This window comes from Notamacropus eugenii, chromosome 5, assembly GCF_028372415.1.
Source record: "Notamacropus eugenii isolate mMacEug1 chromosome 5, mMacEug1.pri_v2, whole genome shotgun sequence".
Classification (NCBI taxonomy): Eukaryota; Metazoa; Chordata; class Mammalia; order Diprotodontia; family Macropodidae; genus Notamacropus; species Notamacropus eugenii.
The window spans coordinates 316,008,342-316,033,804 of record NC_092876.1 but is presented as its reverse complement, the minus strand read 5'-3'; the positions used below and the strand labels follow the sequence as shown (position 1 = coordinate 316,033,804).

Here is a 25,463-nt window from a genome sequence, read left to right as displayed (position 1 = left end):
ATAAACATGCATACAAGTGAAATTGTATGCCTTATGATTAGTTTCCTTCCCTATAAAAAGGGGTGGTGGTGGAGGGAAATTTTAACTGAAAGAATTCTAAGGTTTCCTTCAGATCAAATATGATTTGTTTCCATGACTAACACCATCATTTTTGCATGCACTTCCTTCTAAGAACATGATGTTATTTACATATTGGTACCTTGTTTCTTCTTTTTTGTTCCTGAATATGGGATTATAATACCAATGATTTAGAACTTAAATGCACCTCCTGTTCAACTAGTTCACCTTCATTTTAGAGATGAGGAAATCGAAGTCCAGGGAGGTGGGACAAATTAACCAAAGTAACACAGGCTTTATTCACCAGAGACAAGATTTGCATTCAGGTCCTATTACTACAAATCTACCACTCTTTCCTCTGTACCACAATGATCAAAGTCAAGTCAGAGGCAGAGAGGAAATATTGTCATTTCCACTATACCTGCATTCCAGCATTCATCAACTTGTGGAGAGGGATTATTTGATATACAACCTGAAAGTCTGAGAACTGCAAGATGAATCTCTGTTCTCTAGTTTTTCTGTTCTTCCAGGACTGAACTCTGCTAATTTTAACTTATTAATTTTAAGGGAATAATCTATTCTCTGTGGAGTGCTATGGAGTAATTGGATAGTAGAAAAGATTGTAAATTCCATGGAAACAATTGTCATGCCATATCTATATTATGCATTTCCTCTGACACATTGGCAATGTTCTGCATTCCTTAGGTACTTAATAATGTTTGCTGAATTAAGATGATTAACAGAACTTGAAGATACATTCAGACATCATAAAATCAATCCCCTTGCCCTCATATGGGGGGCTCTATGTAACCCTTCACAGATGATAATCTAGTTAATTTTTCATTCCACAGAAGGAGGTTCCACAATGTCCATGGCCAATCTGTTCCAAGATTCCACAAGGAAGCAGAATGTTATGAAATACCTGGTGTCATGCAAAGCTAAATGCCATCCCAAAATACTAAAATGAACAGACAAAAGGTCTTTCAGGAGATGTAGGAACAAAGGAACAAAATAAGGGGAATTTTGTGTTCATTAAAAGAAAAATGCACATGCTTTTTATCTGTATCATTTATCTTTGGATTCTCATCCCCATCCCCAAAATCACATTGAGCAGAAGTAGATACTTGACCTTTTGAAATAATAGCCATAACAATTCTACTCCTAGGTGCCTGGTACAACTTTCCTGCAACCAAATATAGAGAAACCATTACAAACTCCAGACACACTACTATCAAGGGGAAATAAATGTTAAGTTAGGGACCCAGGTTTCCTTCCTGATTGAAAGGGAAAGTTTAGTTCTAGAAAGTGAATCTGTACTGTTTGGGAAATATGTGCTTCATAGAATAGGAAGTCTTAAAAATATAATGACTCTCTCTAATTCAAATAAATACTTTTTCTACTTAGAAAAGAATAAAGTAATGCCTGTTTGCATATTTTGTTTGTTTGTTTGAATTAAATTTAGAAAACATATATTCTACATGTAAAAGTCCCTAGGGAGAAAAATGCAAAAAATATAATAATGACTCCCATTATGAAGCTTACCTTCTATTGGTGCTTATAACATGAAAATAAATAAGCACAGTCTTGGTAAAACTGAGAAATAAAGAAGTACAGAAAACTATAGAAGATCAGGGAAGATGTCATGAAATAAGTGGCATCTGAGTTGAGTCTTGAAGGAGAGAAATAAGGAGGCACAGCATTCTTGTCATGGGAACAGGTATGCAGAAATATACATAGAAGGAGATTTATCTTTGAGCTTGGGGAATGTGTAGGATACTGGAATGTAGAAATAATAAAAGGGAGCAGTATAAAATGAATCTGGAAAGGCAAATGAGAAGCCTTCTATGAAGGGTCCTAAAGACTAGAGCAAGGAGTATGCCTTTTTAGGGAATGGGGGTGGAGTCTGGGAAAGGAATAGTTTTAAACAAGTGAGGGACATGGTTAGATTTTGGTCTGTAAAGATTATTTTGACAAGTGTGTGGAGAATCAATTGAAGACTGGTAATGTCAAAAGCCAGGAGGCAAAATGGGGGCTATTATAGGAATCTAAGCAAGTGATACTGGAAATAATAGGGATTAAAAAATAGTATCCTTATATATGCATAGAAATATTTTCCTCCATCTATCTGTTTGCCTTTTGTCATGTCATAGATAATCCTGGTTAATCTGCTCTATGTTGCAAACTTTAATAATTATCAATTCCATATTTTTACTTATAGTAGTTCCCTCTGAGAAAAGGTGAAAAAATGTAGAGTTTATCTAGGGAGTTGTTTGGTTTGTTCGAACTATTCCATTTGTGAATAAACAGCATGCTTCAGTGTATCAAAAGAGCTAGGATGCTACTATCTAATGAATAGATGCATAAAATGTGCAAATGGAAACTGACAAGATTTGGCAACTCATTGGATATGGGGAGAATGAGGGAGAGGGAAGAGGTCAGGATGTCCCTCCCACTACCTCTATGATACAGGTAGGGCTTATATGAATTTTCTGATTGAAAAAATAAGGGAACTGAGGCCTAGAAAAATAAAGTGACTTTCTCAGAGTCACAAAGGATTTTAATGACAGAGCAAATGATTATAATTTATTGTTTCTTTTTCTATGTATTTCAAACATCTAGAATAGTGTCAGGATCATAGTAAGTACTTAATAAACATTGGATTTTCACTTTTAGTCCAATAGATGTTCTAGTACTTCACAATTTCATATTGAAGGTGTATTTTTCCTTCGTCCACCTTCTCTAAATAGGGAATTTCATCAGTGGAAGGAACTTTTGGTGAGGTTACTGCTATACACAAATGCAAATCAGTAACTTTCTGGCAACTCCAGATTGTCAGAGAATTACATAGGGGTACTGATAAATCAAATGACTACTTTAATAAAGCTAGCATGCCTCAGAGGCAGCACTTGAACCCTGGACTTCTTGACTTTAAGACTGAATTTCTATCCAATAAAGTATGATATTTCCATGTAAGTTGAAGAGTTAGAACAAAACAAATACTTTCCCAAATAAATTTTAAAAGTTTTCCAGTTATTTCTGAAGCACCTATTATAACTAAAAATAACTAAAAGATAGGTCTGAGAGTTTACAAAATAGGGCAGATTCACCAAGGTTAGTTGTGACATACCTGAAAGTAGATAGATGGGGAAAGATACTTCCATGTATCCATCTCTTATTTTAACTGTATGAAAAGTAGAAATCTGGCAGCCACTATTTGCTATATAATATTTGGTTTTCTTCTTTAGATTTGGACTTCATCCCATCAGTACATTAAGGACTTTTCTGTATGCCTATATGGTGTGTAATAAAAAGTACCTAGATATATCCTACATTAATAAACATATTCTAATTTGTCTGAAAACACTGGGAAATGAATTATTCTAGTTAGGTTGTTATTTTTTTTCTGTCTAGACAACAGGTTTATTTTGTAATCACTTATTTTTTAATGGTTTTTGAATTATGCTCATTTGTATCTTTTAAAACAGATGCATTTTTTAACCTGGCTTATCATTGTATCACTTTAAAGAGATCCTACTGAGAAACCTCTATTCATTCAACCTGGCCCCTTCTCTCAAACTTAAGGATCTTAGAGAGTGTCCTAGGAAATGTGAAGCTAAATGACTAGCTTAGCATTACACAACTAATATGCATCAGAAATGGAACCTGAACTTCACATTTTCCTGACTCTGATGTCCTAACTCCTGTACCAGGTTTCCCCTTGAACAACATATTGAATAAAATTTAACCTTTTCTTGGTTTTGTGTCATCATCAGAGTATCAGTGATTATACAGTAATGTGTTGACATAGTTTATTATAGTAGAAAGAACTCCAGACTTAGACTCAAAAGACCTGGCTTCATATCGTGCCTTAGTTGATTGTTAAGTGACTTTTGGAGTATAGGGTGTGTTCAGGGAGGACCAGTACCAGACTACCAGATCTGGCAAGGAGTCCTAGGAAGGAATGGAGTTGGAAAAAGCAATAGCAATAGTCATTTACTGCTGAAGACTTGTGCATCACATGACCTCATCACCAACACTGTCTTGCATTTACCTAAACACAATAAAACTTCATGGATGCACCCTCGCAGCAAACACTGGCATCTAATAGATTATGTTATTGTAAGGAGAAGGGACAGACAAGATATAAGAGTGACAAAGGCAATGTGTGCTACAGAATGCTGGACTGATCATAGACTTATCCTTTCCAAAGGCAATATTCTCATTCATCTAAAGCACCAATCCCAAGGCAAAATGACTACCAGAAAAATTAATGTCAACAAATTAGAGCTCTTCTCTGAGTGTGAACAGTTTGCTGCTGACTTGGAGGGAACATTGAGCCAACATATAGTTGGCAACACTGGAGTAGAAAAGGAGTGAGCAGTGTTCAGAGATTTGGTGTACAGCACTGCATTTGCTCATCTGGGTCAGAACACTCACCAACACCAAGACTGGTTTGATGAAAATGATGGGAAATTCAGAAGCTGCTAAATGAAAAATGTGAACTCCACAGGATATACCAGCAGGATAGTTCATCCACCTCTAAGAAGGCAGAATTTAATTCCATCAAAAGAAAGTACAAACAAAGCTTAGAGAGATGCAGGATTCCTTGCTTAGTAAGAAGGGATGATGAAATTCAGTTTTATGCTGATAGTAACAATCCAACGTGCTTTTATGATTCTTTGAAAGGAATTTATGGACCAAAAACCTATGGTGTATCACAACTACTCAGTGCTGATGGAGCCACATTGATTAGTGATAAGGACATGATCCTAGAGAGATGGGCTCAACACTTCCATAATGTTCTCAACAGATAATCATCAATTAATACTGAGGTCATTGACCATTTACCTCAGGTTGAAGTCAATCCCTCTTTACCTGAACTTCCAACTGAAGAAGAGGTTTTGAGGGCCATTATGCTCCTTTCATGTGGCAAAGCATATGGTGCTGATTCTATTCCAGCTGAGATTTACAAGGTAGGGGGACCATTGTACATAAAAAAACTGACTGAAATTTTCTAGATTATATGACAAGAGGAGGTTATCTCCCAGAAGTTCAAGGTTGCCTCCATTGTCCATCTCTGTAAGGGTAAAGGGAAAAGATTGTCCTGTGACAATCACAGGAGGATCTAGACTTGTTAGAGTCCTTCTTAATAGACTGATCTTTCACTTGGAAGATGGTCATATACTTGAGAGCCCAGTGTGGCTTCAGAAAGGGCTGAGGAGAAGTTGATATGGGGTTTACTGTCCAATAACTCTAGGAGAAATGCCAGGAGCAAAACAGAGGTCTGTACATGTTTGCAGAGCTGACCAAGGCCTTTGACACTGTTAGTCGTGAAGGCTTATGGAAAATTATGTCAAAATTTGGTTGCCCAGAGAAATTCATCAATATTGTACATCAATTTCATGACAGCATGTTTTCCTGGGTTCTGGATAATGGACAAAGCTCTCATGCCTTCCCAGTTACCAGTGGAGTGAAACAGGGCTGTGAGTTTGCTCCCATGCTTTTTAGCATGATGTTTTCAGCCATGTTGACAAATACTTTCAGTGAAGATAAACTTGGCATCAAGGTCAACTACTGTACTGATGGTAAGTTCTTCAATCTGAAAAGTCTACAAGCAAACACCTAAGTAGAGGGAGTGTTGGTGCATGATTTTCTGTTTGCAGATGATTGTGTAATCAATGCAGCCTCTGAAGCTGAGATGCACCAAATTATGGATCAATTCTCTGCTGCCTGTGATAATTTTGGCCTAATAATTAACACCATAAAAACACAGGTTATCCATCAGCCACCACCACACCATTCATACATGGAACCATTGGTTACAACAAATGGAGAACTTTTGAACTTTTGTGGATAAATTAACTTACCTTGGTAGTATACTTTCCAGGGATGTACACATTGACAATGAGGTTGATGCACACATTGCCAGAGCTAGCTCAGTGTTTGGGAAGCTCCGAAGAAAAGTTTAGGAAAGAAGAGGTATTAGACTGACTACCAAATTGAAGGTCTACAGAGTCGTTGTACTGACCTCATTGTTATATGCTTGTGAAACATGAACAGCCTACCCGTGCCTTGCCAGGAAACTGAATTGCTTCCATTTGAACTGTCTTAGGAAGATTCTGAGGATCATCTGGCAGTATAAGGTACCAGACACTGAAGTCCTTGCTTGAACTGAACTGCCAAGTATTCAACCTACGATTCCCAGAGCACAACTCTGATGGGCTGGCCACGTTGTTTGAATGCCAAATGTACTCTTGCCAAAAGAGTACATTTTATGGAGAACTTGCATTGGGGCAGGCGATCACATGGTGGCCAGAAGAAACGATACAAGGACACTGCTAAGGTCTCTCTCAAGAACTTTGGATTTGACTGTGCAACATGGGAGACACTGGCACAGGACCACTCAGCATGGCGTGCCCACATAAGAAAAGGTGCTGTGCTCTTTAAGCAAAGCAGAATTGAGACAGCACAAAGTAAACACAGGATGCACAAATTTGGGATATTCACCCCAAATATTCACATGGACTATCTGTGCCCAACCTGTGGTAGAGCATTCTGATCTCAAGCTTGTGTTGGTCTGATCAGCCACAGTCAGATACACTGAAATTTCACTTTACAAAGTCCTCTTTTTGGTCCTCTTCAAAGATGAAGGACAACAACCAGACCAACCAAATGACTTTGGAAAAGTCATTTCACATCCCTGTTATTCAGTTTCCTAATATATAAAATTAGGTTTATTAGACTACATGACATCTAATATCTCATGCTGCTTTAAACATGTGATTTTATGATCTGAAATATGTAGAAATTATAAATACCAAAAAAAAAAAAAAAGCCTGTGAGTCTTGGATCTATTTGCAGAGCTCTCTTTCTCTGCTGAGACATACCTGATGAAGAGTATACTGTTGTCACTGTGTTTACATCTGCTTCCATTACAGATCTGCAATTAGCCTCTGCCAAAACACCTTTCACAGTGACAGGGGCAATGCTGGGGTGACGCAAGGCTGCTTTCAGTGGTGCTATGTGGTTATATTGGACTGATGACAGGCATCCAACAAATCCCATGGTGTTCGCTTTGGAGACTTCAGCATCTAGTCCCAGGCTATCTGCAACATGAAGCACAATCAGAAAGTTGTTTTCTTTCCCCTCATCTGTGTCTTTATGCAAAATATTGAATTACAAAATCACTTTAGTTTATCCAGTGGAGAAGACTGTATATTTCATCTCATTAATGAAAACACACTTCCATATTCCTCCTTATGCATCAACACTTCTTGTCTAAAATTACCTAGTGCATCTCTATTTTAAGGTATAAATGTTTCAAATTTCTGTCATTCCAGTCAAAGAATATTTTTTCTAGTCTAACATTTCACCATTAGTATAACTATATTCTAACTCTAAACTTCCTTATATCTCTTTTTTTCCTGAACTATGATATCTGACAGTCTAATGCAAAAATTTGTCATATACATCATAGTACTTCTACAAATCATTATCCATTTGAAAAACAGAACATGAGAGATACAATTTCAGGCAACCTATGTGAGTATATTATATAGCAACCTTCCTTCTAAGCTCTTTAATGACTTCCCCTACTCTTAACCTTCTTTACATACTACATTCCTTTAGTCTTTTTTCTTTCTATTTCTCTCTCACTTTCAGAGGAACTGAATGCTGATGAGCTAACAAGTCTCTAATTCTTCTTGATCAAATCTTAAAATACCTTTGGATGCTTGGTGATATTAGAACAAGGTAAATCCACTGAGGATTTTCATCAGGCCCATCATCCCATTGCTCATATGATTACAGAGTATGAGCGTCCTTCAGGAACTCATTTACTTTAATTAAAGGCAACCAATTAAATAGGTGTTTGCAATAACTGCATACTTTAGGCAGCTGGTAGAGAAATGGATAAAGCTTCACATCTGGATAGGAAGATCTGAGTTCAAATGTGGCCTTGGATACTTACTATCAGTGTGACTTTGTGCAAGTCACTTAAACTCAGTTTCCTCTGTCATAAAATGGAGATAAGAATACTGTCTACCTCAAAGGCTTATTGTGAAGACCAAATGAGACAATATTTTTTTCAACTATTTAGCACAGTGCCTGGCACACCATAGACTCTACATAAATGCGTATTCCTTTCATTCTTTCCCTTTCTTTCTGCCTTCCCTTCTCCCATTTAATAAAATCATATGTCAAGTCTAGATAGTATCTTTATGAGGACACTTTTAACCTTATCTAGTCACATTAAGAATAATTGAAAAGTTTAAGTAGCAAGAAGCATATAAAGAAAAAAAAAGACATGATGCTCTATGGATTACCTTCCTCCTTCTGATTTTGTCTCATGATGCTAACTTCACTAGCATCTGTATTTTTTTAATATGTAATTAATTTATTTTTCAGTTCTTAACATTTACTTCCAAAAAAATTTGAATTCAAAATTTTCTCCCCATCTCTTCCCACATCCACCCAAGGACAGCATGCCCCCCATCCACATTTTCCTCTAATCTGTCCTCCCTTCTATTACCCATACTTCTTCCATCCCCCTTCCCTCCTATGTTCCTGTAGGGTAAAATACATTTGTATACTCCATTGCCTGTATAGCTTAATTTCCAGTTGCAAGCTAAAACAATTTTTAACATTCATTTTAAAGCTGTGAGTTCCATATTCTCTGCCTCCCTCCCCACCCACCCCCATTGAGAAAACAAGCAATTCAATATAGGTCATACATGTGTAACAATGCAAAGCACTTCCATAATAGTTATGTAGTAAAAGACTAAACACATTTCCCTCTGTCCTATTCTGCCCTTCATTTATTCCATTCTCTCCTTCTCTCCCATGACCTAACCTCCCACAACAGTGTTTGCTTCTGATTATCCCTTTCCTCAATTTGTTGTCCCTTCTGTTTTCTTCCCTTTCCTGTCCCCTTGCCCCTTGCCTTCTTGCTGGGTAAAGTAGATGTCCAGATCCAATTGAGTGTGTTATTCCATCCTTAAGCCAAATCCCATGAGAGTAAGGCTCGGTTGTTTCCTTTCATCTCCCCCCTTTTTCCTCCATTGTAGAAGTTCTTCCCTCTTGCATGTAAAATGATTTGCTGCATTCTACCTCTCTCTTTTTCTTATTCCTAGTACATTCCATTCAACAGTAAATTTTATTTTTTTAGATATTCTTCTTTCATATTCAGCTCACCCTGTGCCCTCTCTCTATGTGTGTAAGTCTGTGTGTATATCGATATATACATATATATGTATGTACATATGCACACACGTACATATGTACATATACACACGTAGATGCTTACATACACACAGTACATACATACATCTACATACCTACACATGTATAATGTACACATACATACATACTCATATACATCTACATATATATATATATATTCCCTCTAACTACCCTAATACTGAAAAAGGTCTCATGAGTTAGAAATAACTTCTTTCCATGTAGGAATGTAGACAGTTCAACTTTAATGAGTTCCTTAAAGCTTCTCTTTCCTGTTTACCTTTTCATGTTTCTCTTGATTCTTGTATTTGAAAGTCAAATTATCTATTCAGCTCTGGTATTTTCAAAAAGAATGCTTGGAAGTCCTCTATTTCACTGAATGATCATTTTTTCCTCTGAATTATTATACTCAGTTTTGCTAGGTAGGTAATTCTGGTTTTTGATCCTATCTCATTTGACCTCTGGGATATCATATTCCAAGTATTTGGATCCCTTAGTGTAGAAGCTGCTAAATCCTGTGTTAATCTTGATTGCATTTCCACAATATTTGAGTTGTTTGTTTCTGGCTGCTTGTAATATTTTCTCCTTGACCTGAGAACTCTGGAATTTGGCTAAAATATTCCTAGGAGTTTTCCTTTTGGGATCTCTTTCAGGGAGCAATCATTGGATTCTTTCAATATCTCTTTTACCTTGTCGTTTTACAGTATCAGGGAGATTTTCCTTGATAATTTCTTGGAAAATGATGTCTAGGTTTTTTTTTTATTATGATTTTCAGGTAGACAAATAATTTTCAAATTATCTCTCCTGAATCTATTTTCCAGGTCAGTTGTTTTTTGTCTTTTTTTCCAGTGAGATATTTCACATTGTCTACTATTTTTTTTTCATTCTTTTGGTTTTGTTTTATAATTTCTTGGTTTCTCATAAAATCATTAGCTTCCATCTGCTCTAATTTTTAAAGAACTATTATTTTCAGTTAGCTTTTGAACCTCCTTTTCCATTGGGTTAATTCTGTGTTTGAAAGTATTCTTCTCCACATTGGCTTTTTGGACCTCTTTTGCCATTAGGGTTAGTCTATTTTCAAAGGTGTTAATTTCTTCAATATTTTTTGGGGTCTCCTTTAGCAAGTTGCTGACTCGCTTTTCATGATTTTCTTGCATTGCTCTCATTTTTCTTCCCAGTTTTTCCTCCACCTCTCTCATTTGATTTTCAAAATCCTTTTTGAGGTCTTCTATGACCTGAGATCACTGCATATTGTTTTGGAGGTTTTGGATATAGGAACCTTGACTTTGATGGCTTCCTCTGATGATATACTTTGTTCTTCTTCATCCAAAAGCATGGAAGAAAACACCATTTTGCCAAGAAAGTACTTTTCTATATTCTTATTTTTCCCTTTTTTGGGCATTTACTCAGCCAGTTGCTTGAGTTTTGAGTCCTTTGTCAAATGGAGGGTATATTCTAGGGACCTGCAAATTCCCAGTTCCTCTAATGTGACACAATCAGGGAAGAGCAATTTACTCCTCTCCTGACCTGCACTCTGATCTGGAAGCAACCACAAGTACTCTTTTGTGCCTAGGATCTATGAGTAAGATTCCCTTTCCAGAGTCTCCACCAGCTCCACCACGTCAGTGCTCCTCATTTTCCCAGGACCACAACTCAGGACTGAGAACCAGATCTGTTACTCAATTGCTCCAGGGTCTTTAGGCCAAGGGCTCTAAAAATAGGCTTTCTCACTGACCTTTGAAGCTATCTTTGGCAATTTGGTTTGAGAAGTCTGGGAACCACAGCTGCTATCTGTGATTCTGCACCCTGAAGTTTACTCCAGTCCTGTCCCTGATGTGCTATGTGCCAAGGCTAGGTTGTGCTCCACTCTGAGCCTGGTGTGATGGACCTTTCTTGTCAGCCTTCCAGGCTGTGTTGGGCTGGAAATCTCTTTCACTGTGTTGTTTTGTGGCTTCTGCTGCTCTGTAATTTGTTTAGAGTCATTTTTTACAGGTAATTCATGGGCTATGGGTGTAGAGTTAGAGCAGGTATGTCTTTCTACTCTGTCATCTTAGCTCCCTAGCATCTGTATTTTTAACCTCCTGTCTGGAGAGTAAAGAAGCCATTTTGAGATCTCATAGAGTCCTACGTAGAGTTAATTCTTAAAATTAAATGCTACACTGAGATATCATTTCATTGTGAGAGTAAATTAGATGGAAATGGATAGCAAAGCCATTCAAAACACTAAATTTTACATAAATATATCTTGTTCCAAATCAGGGGCTTTGCAATTGGTCCCCATATCCCAGTAGTAAGTTTCTCTCTAAAACTACATCTTGAAGAAGGGACTAAATCAGTCATCCTTACTCTATAATGTCCTCCACCAGGATATAGTTGTCTTCTCCTTTGACCCCTCTGCCTGCCTTCTATGAGTTCTGATGAGATCCTACTGGATCTGGGATCTTGAGGAAAAGTCCTAACCAGAATATAAACTACTCAAAGTGGCATATACTGAACAATTAGTAAATGTTTGTTGACATATTGGGACATATATACCACCATCACTTATGAACAGATCATACTTCTCTTTTCTTTTCTAAGCCCACAGAATTATATTTCTCAGGAGAATTAGAACAGAGTTTTCATTATATTTGGGAATAACACACAATTTTAACATATCCATTACTTTATTCAACAATCATTTACTCCTTGCACATACTCCTTGTCAGGCACTATTCTAGGTTGTGAGGATCAAAAGACAAAAACTAAATCATGACTATTCAAAAGAAGCTTACATTCTGCTAGGGTTTAAAAATGTACTTAAAAATTAAATATAGAGTAAATACAAAGTAATATGTGAAGGAAGCTCACTAGCAACTGGTAAGTATAAGGACAAGTTTCCTTCAGGAAAGGGTACTTGAACTGAGCTGGGAATAAAAGTAAGGACCCTATGAGCAAGTGATAAAATATTTCAGAGTTGGGGGTGGGGCACCTGCTTCAAAGGCACAAAAATGGAATGTAAGAGATGAGTGATGGAATTGCCTGTGTGTTAAATACTAAACAGCTTGTCAAAAAAAAAAAAGCACCCTATATATAAAGGGAAGTTCAATAATCCCAGAAAGGTTCACTGGGCTTAATAAATTTGTATCCTGTTGTAGTTGGTAGGACAGATGGGGCTATTGTTCTTTGCTTTTTCACTGGGCAGCCCCATGTAGTCTGCCATATTTAAAACACTAAGGGCTACAGTATTTGATAATTTGTTTGTTGGATGGATGGCATGAATTTTTACATTTTGGGATTTGAGAGTACCAATATGTGATAATTAAATGTATCTGTGCCTTAAGGATATTGCTCCAAAACAGAAGAGCTTATTCCCAGAGCATTGTTGGAAAGAAATCCATGATGGATCATGGATCTTTAGAGTGTATGACCATTGTAACTGTCACAAAGCCAAGCTTCACAAATAAGAATAGGCACATAGATAAGCTGGGAAAGTGCCAAAAATGACATTTTACTTTGCAAGAGAGAGACGTTTTTAATAGAGTCATCTCCAGGGAAGTATGTTTATCCTAGATGTATAATGATGATTGAAACTTCCAGGAGTTATTGAAAAGGAACTAAGAAAAAAAGATATTCCCTGAGATGAGGAAATGCTCCCAGTTTGGGGCATTGGTATAATGAATTCTTAGATAAGTACATTCTTAGTACCCATGTGAGATTTCTATGGTTTTGATTTTTGTAACATTGAAAAGAGAGCCAAAACAGTAGGAAAACTTATGACCAGAAGAAAATCCTACTGGAAAAATAGCATCAGTTTATCTCCAATAGCCAAAAAAAGAAGGTGTGCGAAAGTTTAAGAAAATGAAGAGATATTTAAAATCAATGTTTTCCAACATTCATTCAGCTACCAATTTCACTGGGGAAGGAAGGGTTTCCTAATTTCTTATTCAAATTCTAAACTTACAAATGCTTTATATCCATAAGTTGGAAGGATGACATTTGTTCTCCCATTCTGTACACTGAGCTTACCAATGAAAGTCATCAATATGCTTGACAAGGAAGCTGGCTATTCAAATTATAATTTTCATAGTGAGAATGAAATCCAATAAAGTTCTTCCTGTGACTGTCTGTCTTTCATTCTTTTCTCCAGAGGAATTGCTGACAACACTTCCTATTAAAATCATGTTGAGAATCACATGATTCTCACAATGAGAAATACCATGTATCTTTCAAAAAAAATCCAAACTTTTCTTCCCTCTGTTGATCATCTCCGTGTGTTTATGTGTTCATTTTTGTTAAGATGTAATACTACTCTTTAATCTGAGACATGCTCTTTAACCTAATCTGACTATTTGAAGGTAATGACTTAATAGCAATGAGAAAAGGTTGAAAGAAGTGCAATTATTCAGAAAAATCAGATTTTGATCATGTAGTCAGAAAACATTGTAACTTTGGATCTTGAAGAAACTTAGAGATCTCTTTGTCTAAAGTTAGCTGTAAAGGACCTCAGAGCTCATTAAGTCTATCCCCCTTTCCCCATTTTGCAGATGAGAAAGGAGAAACAAAGAGAGATTATGTGACCAGAATGAGTTATAAAGATCTAAGGAGAAGGGAAGAATTTTTGATAAAAAGATAGAAAACATTATGAAATGCAAAATACATAATTTTCATTACATTGTATTAAAAAGGTTTTGCACAAACAAAGTCAATGAAACCTAAGATTAGAAGGCAGCAGAAAGCTAGAAAAGAATTTTTATAGTCAACATTTCTGAGAAATGCTTCATTTCTAAAATAAATAGAGTATTAAATCATTCCTCAATTGATAAATGATCAAAGGATATGAAGAAACAGTTCTCAGATGAAGAAGTAGCTATCTATGACCATGCAAAATGTTCTAAATCATTATGGATTAGAAAAATGCAAATTAAAACAACTCTGAGGCACTACCTTACACTTATATGATTGTCTAATATGATAAAAAAAGAAAAGGAAAATGAAAAGTATTGGAGAAGATGTGAGAAAATTAGAACACTAATGTATTTTTGGTGGAGTTGTGAACTGATCCAACCATTCAGGAGAGCAATTAGAAATTATGCTCAAAAGGCTATAAAACTTTTGAATGCTGTGGGTAAGTTCATTTACCTGTTAGTGTTCTTTCCAGGGATATACACATTGACAATGAGGTTGATGCATGCATTGCCAGAGCTAGCTCAGTATTTAGGAGGCTCCGAAGAAAAGTTTAGGGAGAAGAGGTATTAGACTGACTATCAAACTGAAGGTACAGAGTTGTTGTGTTGACCTCATTGTTGTATAGCTATGAAACATGGACGGTCTACCAGCACCATGCCAAGAAACTGAATCGCTTCCATTTGAACTGTCTTAGGAAGATTCTGAGGATCACCTGGCAGGATAAGGTACCAGATACTGAAGTCCTTGCTTGAGCTGAACTGCCAAGTACTCAAACTATGCTTCAGAAAGAACAACTCCAATGGGATGGCCATATTGTTCAAATGCAAAATATATGCTTGGTAAAAAGACTATTTTATAGAGAACTCACATGGGCAGGCAATCACATGGTGGTCAGAAGAAACAATACAAGGACACTCTCAAGGTCTTTCTCAAGAACTTTGGATTTGACTGTGCACCATGCGAGATGCTGGCACAGGACTATTCAGCATGTTGTGCCCACATCAGAAGGGGTGCTACGCTCTATGAGCAAAACACAATTGAGACCGTGTAAAGTAAACATAGGATGCGCAAATATGTAGTACCCACCCCAAAAGTTCATATGTACTATCTATGTCCAATCTGTGGTAGAGCATTCCGAGCTCGTATTGGTCTGATTAGTCACAGTCAGACACACTGAAACTTCACTTTATCATAGTGATGTCATTTTGGTCCTCTGTAAAAATGAAGGGCAATGACAAAACTCTTTGATTAGGTCTACCTCCCAAAAAGATAATCGAAAATGGAAAAGGACCCATATGTACAAAAATATTTATTGCAGCTCACCTTGTGGTGGCAAAGAATTAAAAACTGAAGAATTGGGGAATGGCTTGAACAAGGTGTGGTATACAAATGTAAGGGAACGCTCTTGGGCTGTAAGAAATGTTAAGCAGGTACATTTCAGAAAAACATGGAAAGAATTATATGAACTAATGCTGAGGGAAGTGAGCAAAATCCAGAGAATTTTGTGCCCAGTAACAGCAATATCGCGCAATGATCCACTTGGATAGACTTAGGTCTTCTCAGCAATACAATGATCTAAGATGTGTGCAAAAGACACATGATGAAAAAATGCTTTCCATATCTAGAGAAGAACTATGGAGTCTGAATGCAAATCAAAATATAGTATTTTAACTTTTTGTTTTCTTTCTTTTTCTCATTTTTCCCCTTTTGTTCTCAATCTTCTTTCACAGCACAACTAATGTGGAAATATGTTTAATATAATTGTTATGTACCACCTATATCAGATTGTTTGAAATATTGGCCAGGGGGTAGAGGAGGGGTGGAGAAAAAAATTGAAATCCAAATCTTATAAAAATGTTGAAAACTATCTTTCCATACAATTGGAAAAAAAATACTGTTAAGTGGGAAAAAAAGGTTTTACATTTTCCGGTCACATTGCTACAGCTTGTTGAATGTAAGCCCTCATAACGCAATATTATTTTATATTTTATCTTTGTGTCTAGGGCCTAGAATATTATGTGCAAAAAAGTATTATATGAATGATTATTACTTTGATTTGAACTGCTTCATAGATCTATAAAAGAAGACATCCTGTTCATTATAATCTTCTTGTTATTTCACTATATATATATATATATATATGTGTGTGTGTGTGTGTGTGTGTGTGTGTGTGTGTGTGTGCGTGTGTGTGTAGACACATATATACATACTCCAAATGTCATAGTGGTCAATAGGCATTGCTAGTCTAATGGGATGAAATGTTAGCATTCCTTTTTTGTCTGCAGTGAAGTATATTCAGAAGGAACTGAAGGAGCTGTTGGCCATCTCTTCATCTGAAGCTACACTTATTTTCTTGAAGTACTACTTAATGAATTAGTATATTTTTCATTACACAGACATTGAATTATAATCTGTCTTTATACCTTGTATACATAAGCCAACAGAGGGAAAACATAGAACCTCCTGCCTAAGATGTCTCTGGGGTCAATGTTGGGGTGGGAAGCATTTGTCAACACTTGTCTCACAATTTAAGCCTATGTCTCTCATAGACTTAGCAGGGAAAGTTTGCTCCTGGTACAAAGTATGCATTAATCAAATAGTCAAATATTTTAACTATTACGAAAACAGTAGAGGACTGGTGAAGTTGTTTCTTCTTAAGGATGAAAATTTAGAGAAAGGCATGACTTTGGGAAAAATCATTAAATAAGTAATAATGAGTTGAGTCAAGAGTTATTAGTTTTAGCGTTTATCATCTCATAACTTATTATGAGATCTGCTAAAGGTCATGACTTGTCTAAACTACATTTTTTTTTGGTTGTAAGATATTTTTGTTAGAATAGATCAATGTTTTCCAACTCTTCCATGCGATCCTGGCATATTACCTAACGGTAAAAAGTTCATTGAGGGCATATCTATACCCTCTAAGACATCTAGAAAAGACATCCTCCCCCTCTCCCTTGCTTTTGACTCAGCAGAATGTTTGTTTCAGGTAATAGCAAAGGCCTCTTTCCCATCCCCAGCTTCAACTGTATCCCCCACCCAGGGTCCAAAGGTATTGTCATTGTTGAAGAAAAGTGAATCCTGAGAGAAAAGATTTAGTCCTCTCCTTTTCTTCCCCATCAATGTTCTCACATAGAATCCTAAAAATTCTACTGGATTCCTTTCATATATGATTCTGCTCCTCCCCTACAATAGAAACAACAAAATAAAACAACAACAACATGTCATCTATAGGCAGAGGAACTGATTTCAAATCCTGCTTCTGATACTTACTACCAACTTAAGAGCTTTTGGGCAAGCCAACTTTCCTGAGCCTTGTTTAGCATACAGGGTTGTACTAGAGGAAGTCTGAGGTCCTTTTGAAATCTTTATATATGATAATATGGTCCCTCTCTCAAATACAAGAAAGATGAATGGAGAGAGGATATCCTTGAAGGAAAGAAGGAAGGAAGGAAGGAAGGAAGGAAGGAAGGAAGGAAGGAAGGAAGGAAGGAAGGAAGGAAGGAAGGAAGGAAGGGAGGATATATTTATTAAGTATCTCATATAACAGTCACTGGGGTAAGCACTGTACAAATAAAATTTCATTTGATCATCACAACGATACTGGAGAAAGGTGCTTTTATTATTCCCATTTTACTTTTGAGGAAATTGAGGCAAATAGGCATTAAGTGACTTCAGTGTCACATGCTAGAAATGAGGAAAATTTAAGATCTCTTATGAGGAAAAAAAAGGTCTCCCTGACTCCAGATCCAGCATTCTATCCACTCTGCCAAGAAGCTGACCCAAACTTGTTATCTGTCAAATATCTTTTCTATTTATGTCATATCTGGCCCTAGGAAATAGAACTGGCACTCAATCCCCATTCGTAGTGGTCTTGATGAGATTGTTTTGTACTTATGGGTTCTGTCAATATGTCAATCTCAAGAGTAACCTATGACTAAATTAGAGAAACAGTGGATGAATAGTTCTCTAAGTTGCTTTTAAGTGAGAATTTTGTTCTACATTCTAAACAGTATTATACCTATATTTCCCTAGCTTTTCTCTTCCTCCAAATTTCATGGTAGTGGTTTACATTAAATTTGGAATGGGATTGAACAGAGCCCCCCCAACACACATTCTCACTATTTCAAAATACAACTATTCCACTGAAAGTGAATCATTATAATAAGAATGGAAAAATGCTGGAATTATTTCCACTCTGTGTTACCTTACTGTCTATGCGATAAGAGTTTTTTCTAATGGAGATTTGGGCTTTTGGTGGGGTAGAGTACTTGGGGAGGAGGAGAAAAGTCCAGAGAGTGAAGCTTGGAAGTAGGATGTTTGCTTTATACATAGGCAACATAAACCTCTCAAATAGTGCATCCAACCCAGGTGTCTTACTTTAAACTGTACAATTCAAACCCCATAGGCAGAGCTTAATAAATAAATGTTTCTTTTCCTATTTTTTTTTAGTGAAAAGAGGCTAGTGTATTAGAGGTAGATAATACAATGTGTATGTGTGTGCTTCTTTTTACTCTATTCTAAGTTCTCAGTCTCCACAGCTTTCATTTCTATTCCCTGCAAATTAACCTTCTGCCTTTATTTGCAAACAGTATTTCTTCAAAGTAAAGCCATGATATTACATGAAAGAAGCAACTTCTTTGATGCGCAGGGATAGAGAATGGCCAATTTTACCCACAGAATATGGAGCACTTCACACAGTGACAAGCAACAGACTTGAAGAGGGTGACTCAGTCAACGTGGGCTAATTTTACCTACAAGGTTTTTTACTTTCTTTTAAAAAAAATACTTTAGAAGATCAACTAGCTAAAAACAGACATTGAGTTAGGCTGTAATGTGGCATTTGCTATATGTCAAAAGCCATACATGACATTTGAATCCCGAGGTGTCACAACATTAGCAGTCCAGCTTTAGTCTACTGGGGTGAACAACAAATAAAACATTAGGCAAACAAAAACAATGACAAACATTCAAGAAATATGGGCACCAAGCTGAAACAACATATGTTTTTCTTCAGGGCAGAGAGGGACAGTCAATAAAGGAAGCGATAGCCTAAAAAAACAACCTCTTCCTAGGGTCACCCAAATGCTACCGCTGCACCTGTTAGAGAAAGGACTTCCACTACCCTTGTTAATGGCACCCAAAAAACCAAAGCAGTTTGTGTATGTGTAGAGTGTGAGGTTGTGTGTGTGTGTGTGGGGGGGGGTTGGAGGGGTGAGAGTGCGTGTGCCTGCCAAAAGAGGCTCCTTAAGGGTTCACAGGAGAACCTTGCATATTTTGATACTTGTAAACTTATCAAAATGTTCTTCCCTTACACTATCTCATTTGTTAGAGCTGAGATTATTATTTTTTAACCAGAACTGTGATTTTATTGTAGGAACTTTCACAATCAGGAATCCCCTCTCTCAATTTTGACTGCTACCTTCTGTGGCACATATAGATTTAGAGATATGCCTGGGGCTTGAAAAATTGTAACATGCTTAGAATCACACAGCCAGTATCCTTCAGAGATAGGGTTTGCGCCTAGGTCTTCCTGAATCCCAAGACAGTTCACTAGCAATAATTTACAAGCTGGGTGACTTGAGTGACCAACGTGATTAATATCTCTCAACCTTCTTTTCCTCTTCTTTAAAATAAGGTTAATAAGTTGCTGCAGAAATCAAACGAGAAATGCAAAACACTTTATAAATCTTCTAAGTGTGTATGTACACACACACAACATATACCTTGTTTATCATATGATACTGCATGAAAGTGTGTACATATGCATATATATATATATGTGTGTGTATTCACTATTGTTATTTGCTATATTAGGATTACTATCCTTATTTGATAGATAGCCACATTTTCAGAAGAAAAGCCACAGACTGAAGAGGTTTACCAAAGATTGCATATTTAGCCATTGCACACAGAAATAGGTTAGAAGTCTCTTCATTATCAGTCCTGGCCCTTTCTCAATAATCTGTGTTAACCACTAACATTAGCATTATTAAATCCCATTAAGGATGATATGTCAGCAATCAAGTCTTCTTTGAGAGACCAATCTTGGCATGAAGCAATGCTATTTCTTCTTCGAGTATTCTGATTTCCATCCTTATTCACATGATGTCAGTGACATATTAAAAACACACTGAATTCCCAAGGAAATGACTCATAGAATTTTAGAGCTAGAATTACTTTAGAGATCATCTAGTCTAACTTTCTCATTTTGCAAGTGGGGAATCTTTTCTTCTCAAAATCCAATGCTTAATTTTAATACTTAATTATTTTATAACTATTTCATTAAAGCTTCTCATAGTACTCACTTGCTCACTTCACAATAGAATTACATTTATATGTACAATGATGCATATCCAATTTTAAAGATGTGTAAACACTTGGATTATATCTGTATGATACTTCATAAAAAAAGTCATCTCTTCAGAGGTCATCAAGTAAAGGACAGATGAACAAATAGCATCTGGCATGCCTTTCACTTCTTCAGCTGAATGATTCTCCTCAAGTACTTTGATGGATCACTGAGTTTAGTCATGGGATTATCGCTTCCACTGAAACAACTCCCCTCAAAACAACACTAAAATAACTCATGAAGCTGAATTCTGGAGTTCCACAATAACAACAACAACAAAATCAGATTAAACAATTTTCCAGTCCAAGACAACTTTGAAGGATGGTAGGAAAGGTCTGTATCACTGTTGTTCTTGGACCTCAGTAGGTTTTGGTGTTGCCTGCATTAGCAGGATGTTTGAAAGTTCTAAGCCCATGGATGGTAAGGGTAGCACAACAGGTCAGAAGGAGATTGCAAGAGACATTTGCTGGTCCAGGGATCAGGACCCTGTTGCAGTATCTATATGCAATTCCTGGTAGTAGTCCCAAGATCAAAAGGAGCAATAACACTTCAGCCTCAGAACAGCAGGGAGGTCATGAATCAAGAGGTCAGGGTTCCAGGGTGCAGAAGGGTGATTGTGGAGGTACACAGAAAAATAGATTGAATTCTGAGGGAGAGGGGAGAAATAGCAATAGTGGTTGCAGGAGAATGGGAAACCTGGTCACAGTTCCAGAGCAAAAAGGAGTGTTATTGCTGGCAGTTACGGGGAAACAAGATGAGAACACAGGCTAAGAAAGCAGTGACTAAATCTCTCCTTAGATCATACTACCTTGGAAGGACCAAAAACCTACAGATATCTAGAACTAGTGCTGAAAACAGCAGCATGAAGGGCCTGAAGCTTGGGAGAGTGTCTCTCCACCTGGGGAACTGATTCCAATTTTAACATGAAGTTAAAAATCACTAAGTAGACTAGAAAAATGAACAAACAAAAACGAAAGAAAATTATTTTAGCAAATTACTATGGTGACAGGAAGAAAAACACACAAACTCAAAAGAAGACTATATTAAAGAAGCTGTAAGCAAAGCTTCAAAGAAAAATGGAAATTGGATCTGTCTAATAAAAATTCCTGGAAGACTTTAAAGCACATTTTAAAAATTAAATGTTTGAGATAGATGAAAAATTCAAATAAGGATTATTTAAGAAAATTATTTTTTCAAAAGAGTTAACAGTTTCACAAAGAAGGCACAAAAATGCACTGAAGAGAACATCTTAAAAAGAAGTATCTGCCAAATGGAAAAGGAGGAACGAAAATTCAGTGAAGGAAATAATTCCTTAACAGTTATAATGGACAAATGGAAGCTTGAGACAACAAGAAATTCCAGTAGACAACATGAAACAATAAGACAAAATCAAAAGGATGATAAAACAGAAGAAAATGTGATATATCTCAACTGACTTGGAAACAAGATCAGAAAGAGATATTCTAAGAATTATTAGACTGGCTAAAGTCATGATAAAAAGAAAATCCTAGGTGTTATATTTGAAGAAATTAATAAAGAAAACTGCTTTGATTTCTTAAAACCAGAAGATATAATGGAGATTTAATAAATACAACAATCATCTTCAGAAAGAGATCCCCAAATGAGAGCTTCTAAGATTATACCCAAATATCAAAGCTCCTGGGTCATGGAGAAAATATTCCAAGTAGCCAGAAGAAACTATCTAAATCTCATGAAGTCACAGTCCAGATATTACAAGATGTAGCAGCTTCTACGTTAAAGGATCAGAAGGTTTGGAATATAGCACTCTGTAGTGCAAAAGAGCTAGGATTACAACAAGACCAATACAGCAAAACTGAATAAAATCCTTCAAGGGAAAAATAGATATTTAATGAAATGGAGGACTTTCATTCATTCTTAATGAAAAGGCTAGAGTTGGATAAAATTTGACTTTCAAATACAAGACTCAAGAGAAGTATAAGATAAGTATGAAGAAAAAAATAAGGCAATTAATGAAGTTAAAATGTTCACATTTCTAAAGATGGTTATTTTAACACCTAATATTTTATTAGGAGGAGTTAGAAGGATTAAACACAGATAGAGGGTATAAATTGACTGTGATGAAATTGATAGAGGGTATAAAATGACTATGATGAAATAATTTTAAAAGGGGATATGTGAGGAAGAGAGATGCAGTAGGTAATTGGGAAAGGGAGAAGGAGAACAGGGGAAATTATCTCACATAAAAGATGTGAAAGGAAGAATTTTACAATGCAAAAAAATGGCAGGTGTCAGGGGCAAGGCTTGAATGTTACTTTCATCAAAAGTGCCTAAAAAGATGGAACAACATACTTACTTGGTTGGATATAGAAAGTTAGAGATATATAGATACATAAAGATACAGTTGGAGAATAAGGGCGTGAGAGACGAAAGGATGGATTAAGGAAGGTAGGGGATAGAAGCAAACCAGACTTTTGAAGGACAGGATGAAAAGAGAGTGAGAAGGATAAATAGGGGAAAATAGGATGGAGAGAAATAAGCAATTAGTAATGATCACCCCTAAAGTGAATGGGATGAATTTGCCCATAAAACAGAAGTGGACAGAAGAATGGACTAAAAAATGAGAATCTATATAACAATACATCATATACAGACATCATACTTGAAGCAGAGAGACACATGCATAATAAAAATAAGGGAGTGGAAGAAAATCTATTATGCTCCAGCTGTGGCAGCATAGGGGAACAGAAACAATTGCTCTGAAATAAAATAAAAGCAAAAATTAGAACTAATGAAAAGAAATGAGCAAGGAAATAAAACTTATTTTTAAAAGATGAAATACATAATGAAAAGCTAGGTTGTACAGTAATTAGAGTACCAGGCCTGGAGTAATCATCCTGAGTTCAAATCTGGCTTCAAGCACTTACTAGCTATGCTACCCTGGGAAAGCCACTTAACTCTGTTTACTTAAGTTTCCTCATATCTAAAATGATTTGGAGCAGGAAATGGCAAACCACTTCAGTATCTGCCAAGAACACCCCAAAAGTTGTCAAGAGAGTTGGTGACAACTGTACAACAACATGAACAATGAAGTAATATCAATAATAAGTACATATATACAAATATCATTACATCCAAATATTCATTTATATATTTAATTTTTAATAGTTTATTTATTTATAGATTTCGACATTTATTTCAACAAGATTTTGAGTTCCAATTTTTCTCCCCATCTCTCTTCTCCCACCATCCTGCATTCTGATTATCCTTTCCCTCAATGTTCCCTCCCTTCATCCTCATCTTCTCTCTTTTCTTGAAGGGCAAGATAGATTTCTATACCCCATTACCTGTATTTCTTATTTCCCAGTTATATGCAATAACAATTCTCAACATTTGTTTCTAATACTTTGAATTCAAACTTCTCTCCCTTCCTCCCTCCCCATTCATCCCCACTGAGAAGGCAAGCAATTCAATGCAGGTTATTTATGTGTCATTTTGCACAAGACTTCAATAATAGCCATGTTGTGTAAGACTAACTATATTTCCCTCCATCCTACCCTGCCCCCATTTATTCTATTTTCTCATTTGATTTTGTCCCTTCCCCAAAGTGTTTACTTCTAATTACTCCCTTCTCCCATTTGCCCTCTCTTCTAACAACCCCCTCACCCCACTTGTCTCCTTCTCCCCTATTTTCCTGTGGCATAAGCTAAATTTTCATGCCAAATTGAGTGAGCAAGTTATTCTCTCCTTAAGCCATATGTGATGAGAGCAGGCTTCACTTTTCCCTTCTCACCTTTTCTCTTCCATTGAAAAAGATTTTTCTTTTATCTTTTATGAGTGATAGCTTGCCCCACTCCATTTCTCCCTTTCTCCTCCCAATATATTCCTCTCTCATCCATTAATTTTATTTTTTTATAGCTGTCATTCCTTCTGATTCAACTCAACTTATTCTCCGTGTGTGTGTGTGTGTGCGTGAATGTGTGTATAATCTCTCCACCTACCCAAATCCTGAGAAAAGTCTCAAGAGTTACACAGTTACACAATTGCCTTTATGATTTCTCTTTTCTGTTTACCTTTTCATGCTTCTCTTGATTCTTGTGTTTGGAACTCAGATTTTCTCTTCAGTTCTGGTCTTTTCATCAAGAATGCTTGAAAGTCCTCTATATCATTGAATGACCATCTTTCCCCCTGAAGTATTGTACTCAGTTTTGTTGAGTAGGTGATTCTTGGTTTTAATCTCAGTTCCTTTGACTTCTGGAATATCCCATTCCAAGCCCTCGATCCTTCAATGTAGAAGCTGCCAGATACTGTGTTATACTGATTGTATTTCCACAATACTCAAATTGTTTCTTTCTAGCTGCTTGCAATAATTTATCCTTGATCTGGGAACTCTGGAATTTGGCTACAATATTCCTAGGAGTTTCTCTTTTTGGATCTCTTTCAGGAGGTGATTGGTGGATTTTTTCAATATTTATTTTACCCTCTAGTTTTAGAGTATCAGGTCAGTTTTCCTTGATAATTTCAGGAAAGATGATGTCTAGGCTCTTTTTTTTTTGATCATGGCTTTCAGGTAGTCCCATAATTTTTAAATTCTCTCTCCTGGATCTATTTGCTAGGTCAGTTGTTTTTCCCAATGAGATATTTCCCAATGAGATATCTTCTATTTTTTTATTCCTTTGATTTTCTTTGCAACTTATTGGTTTAGCATATAGTCATCAGCTTCCCTGAGCTCTACTCTCAGTTTTAAAGAACTATTTTGTTCTGTGAGCTTTTGGACCTCCTTTTGCATTAGGCTAATTCTACTTTCTAAAATCTTTTTCTCCTCATTGGCTTTTTGGACCTCTTTTTCCAATTGAGTTAGCCTATTTTTAAAGATGTTATTTTACTCAGCATTTTTTGGATCTCTATGAGCAAGCAGCTGACTTGCTTTTCAGGATCTTCCATGGCCTGGGCCCATTTTATATTCATTTTGGAGGTACTGGATGCAGAAGCCTTGACTTACTCTGACAGTATCCTTTGTTCCTCCTCATTTGAAAGGATAGAAGGAAATACCTGTTCACCAATAAAGTAACCTTCTATGGTCTTATTTTTTCCCCCTTTTTTTGGCATTTTCCTAGCCAGTTATTTGACTTCATAATCCTTTGTCAAGAAGAGGGTCCTAGCGCTCCTG

At 36.5% G+C, this 25,463-nt stretch overlaps 1 protein-coding gene across 1 annotated transcript in view; it reads right to left on the bottom strand.

Annotated features, from left to right (window-relative positions):
- The window catches only part of CNTNAP5 (contactin associated protein family member 5), a 951,365-nt gene that overhangs the window by 23,516 nt on the left and 902,386 nt on the right, over nt 1-25,463 (bottom strand). Inside the window, exon 22 of the mRNA XM_072613412.1 lies at nt 6,945-7,163. Coding sequence (XP_072469513.1) covers nt 6,945-7,163 — 219 coding nt within the window. The remainder of the gene's footprint in view (nt 1-6,944; nt 7,164-25,463) is intronic.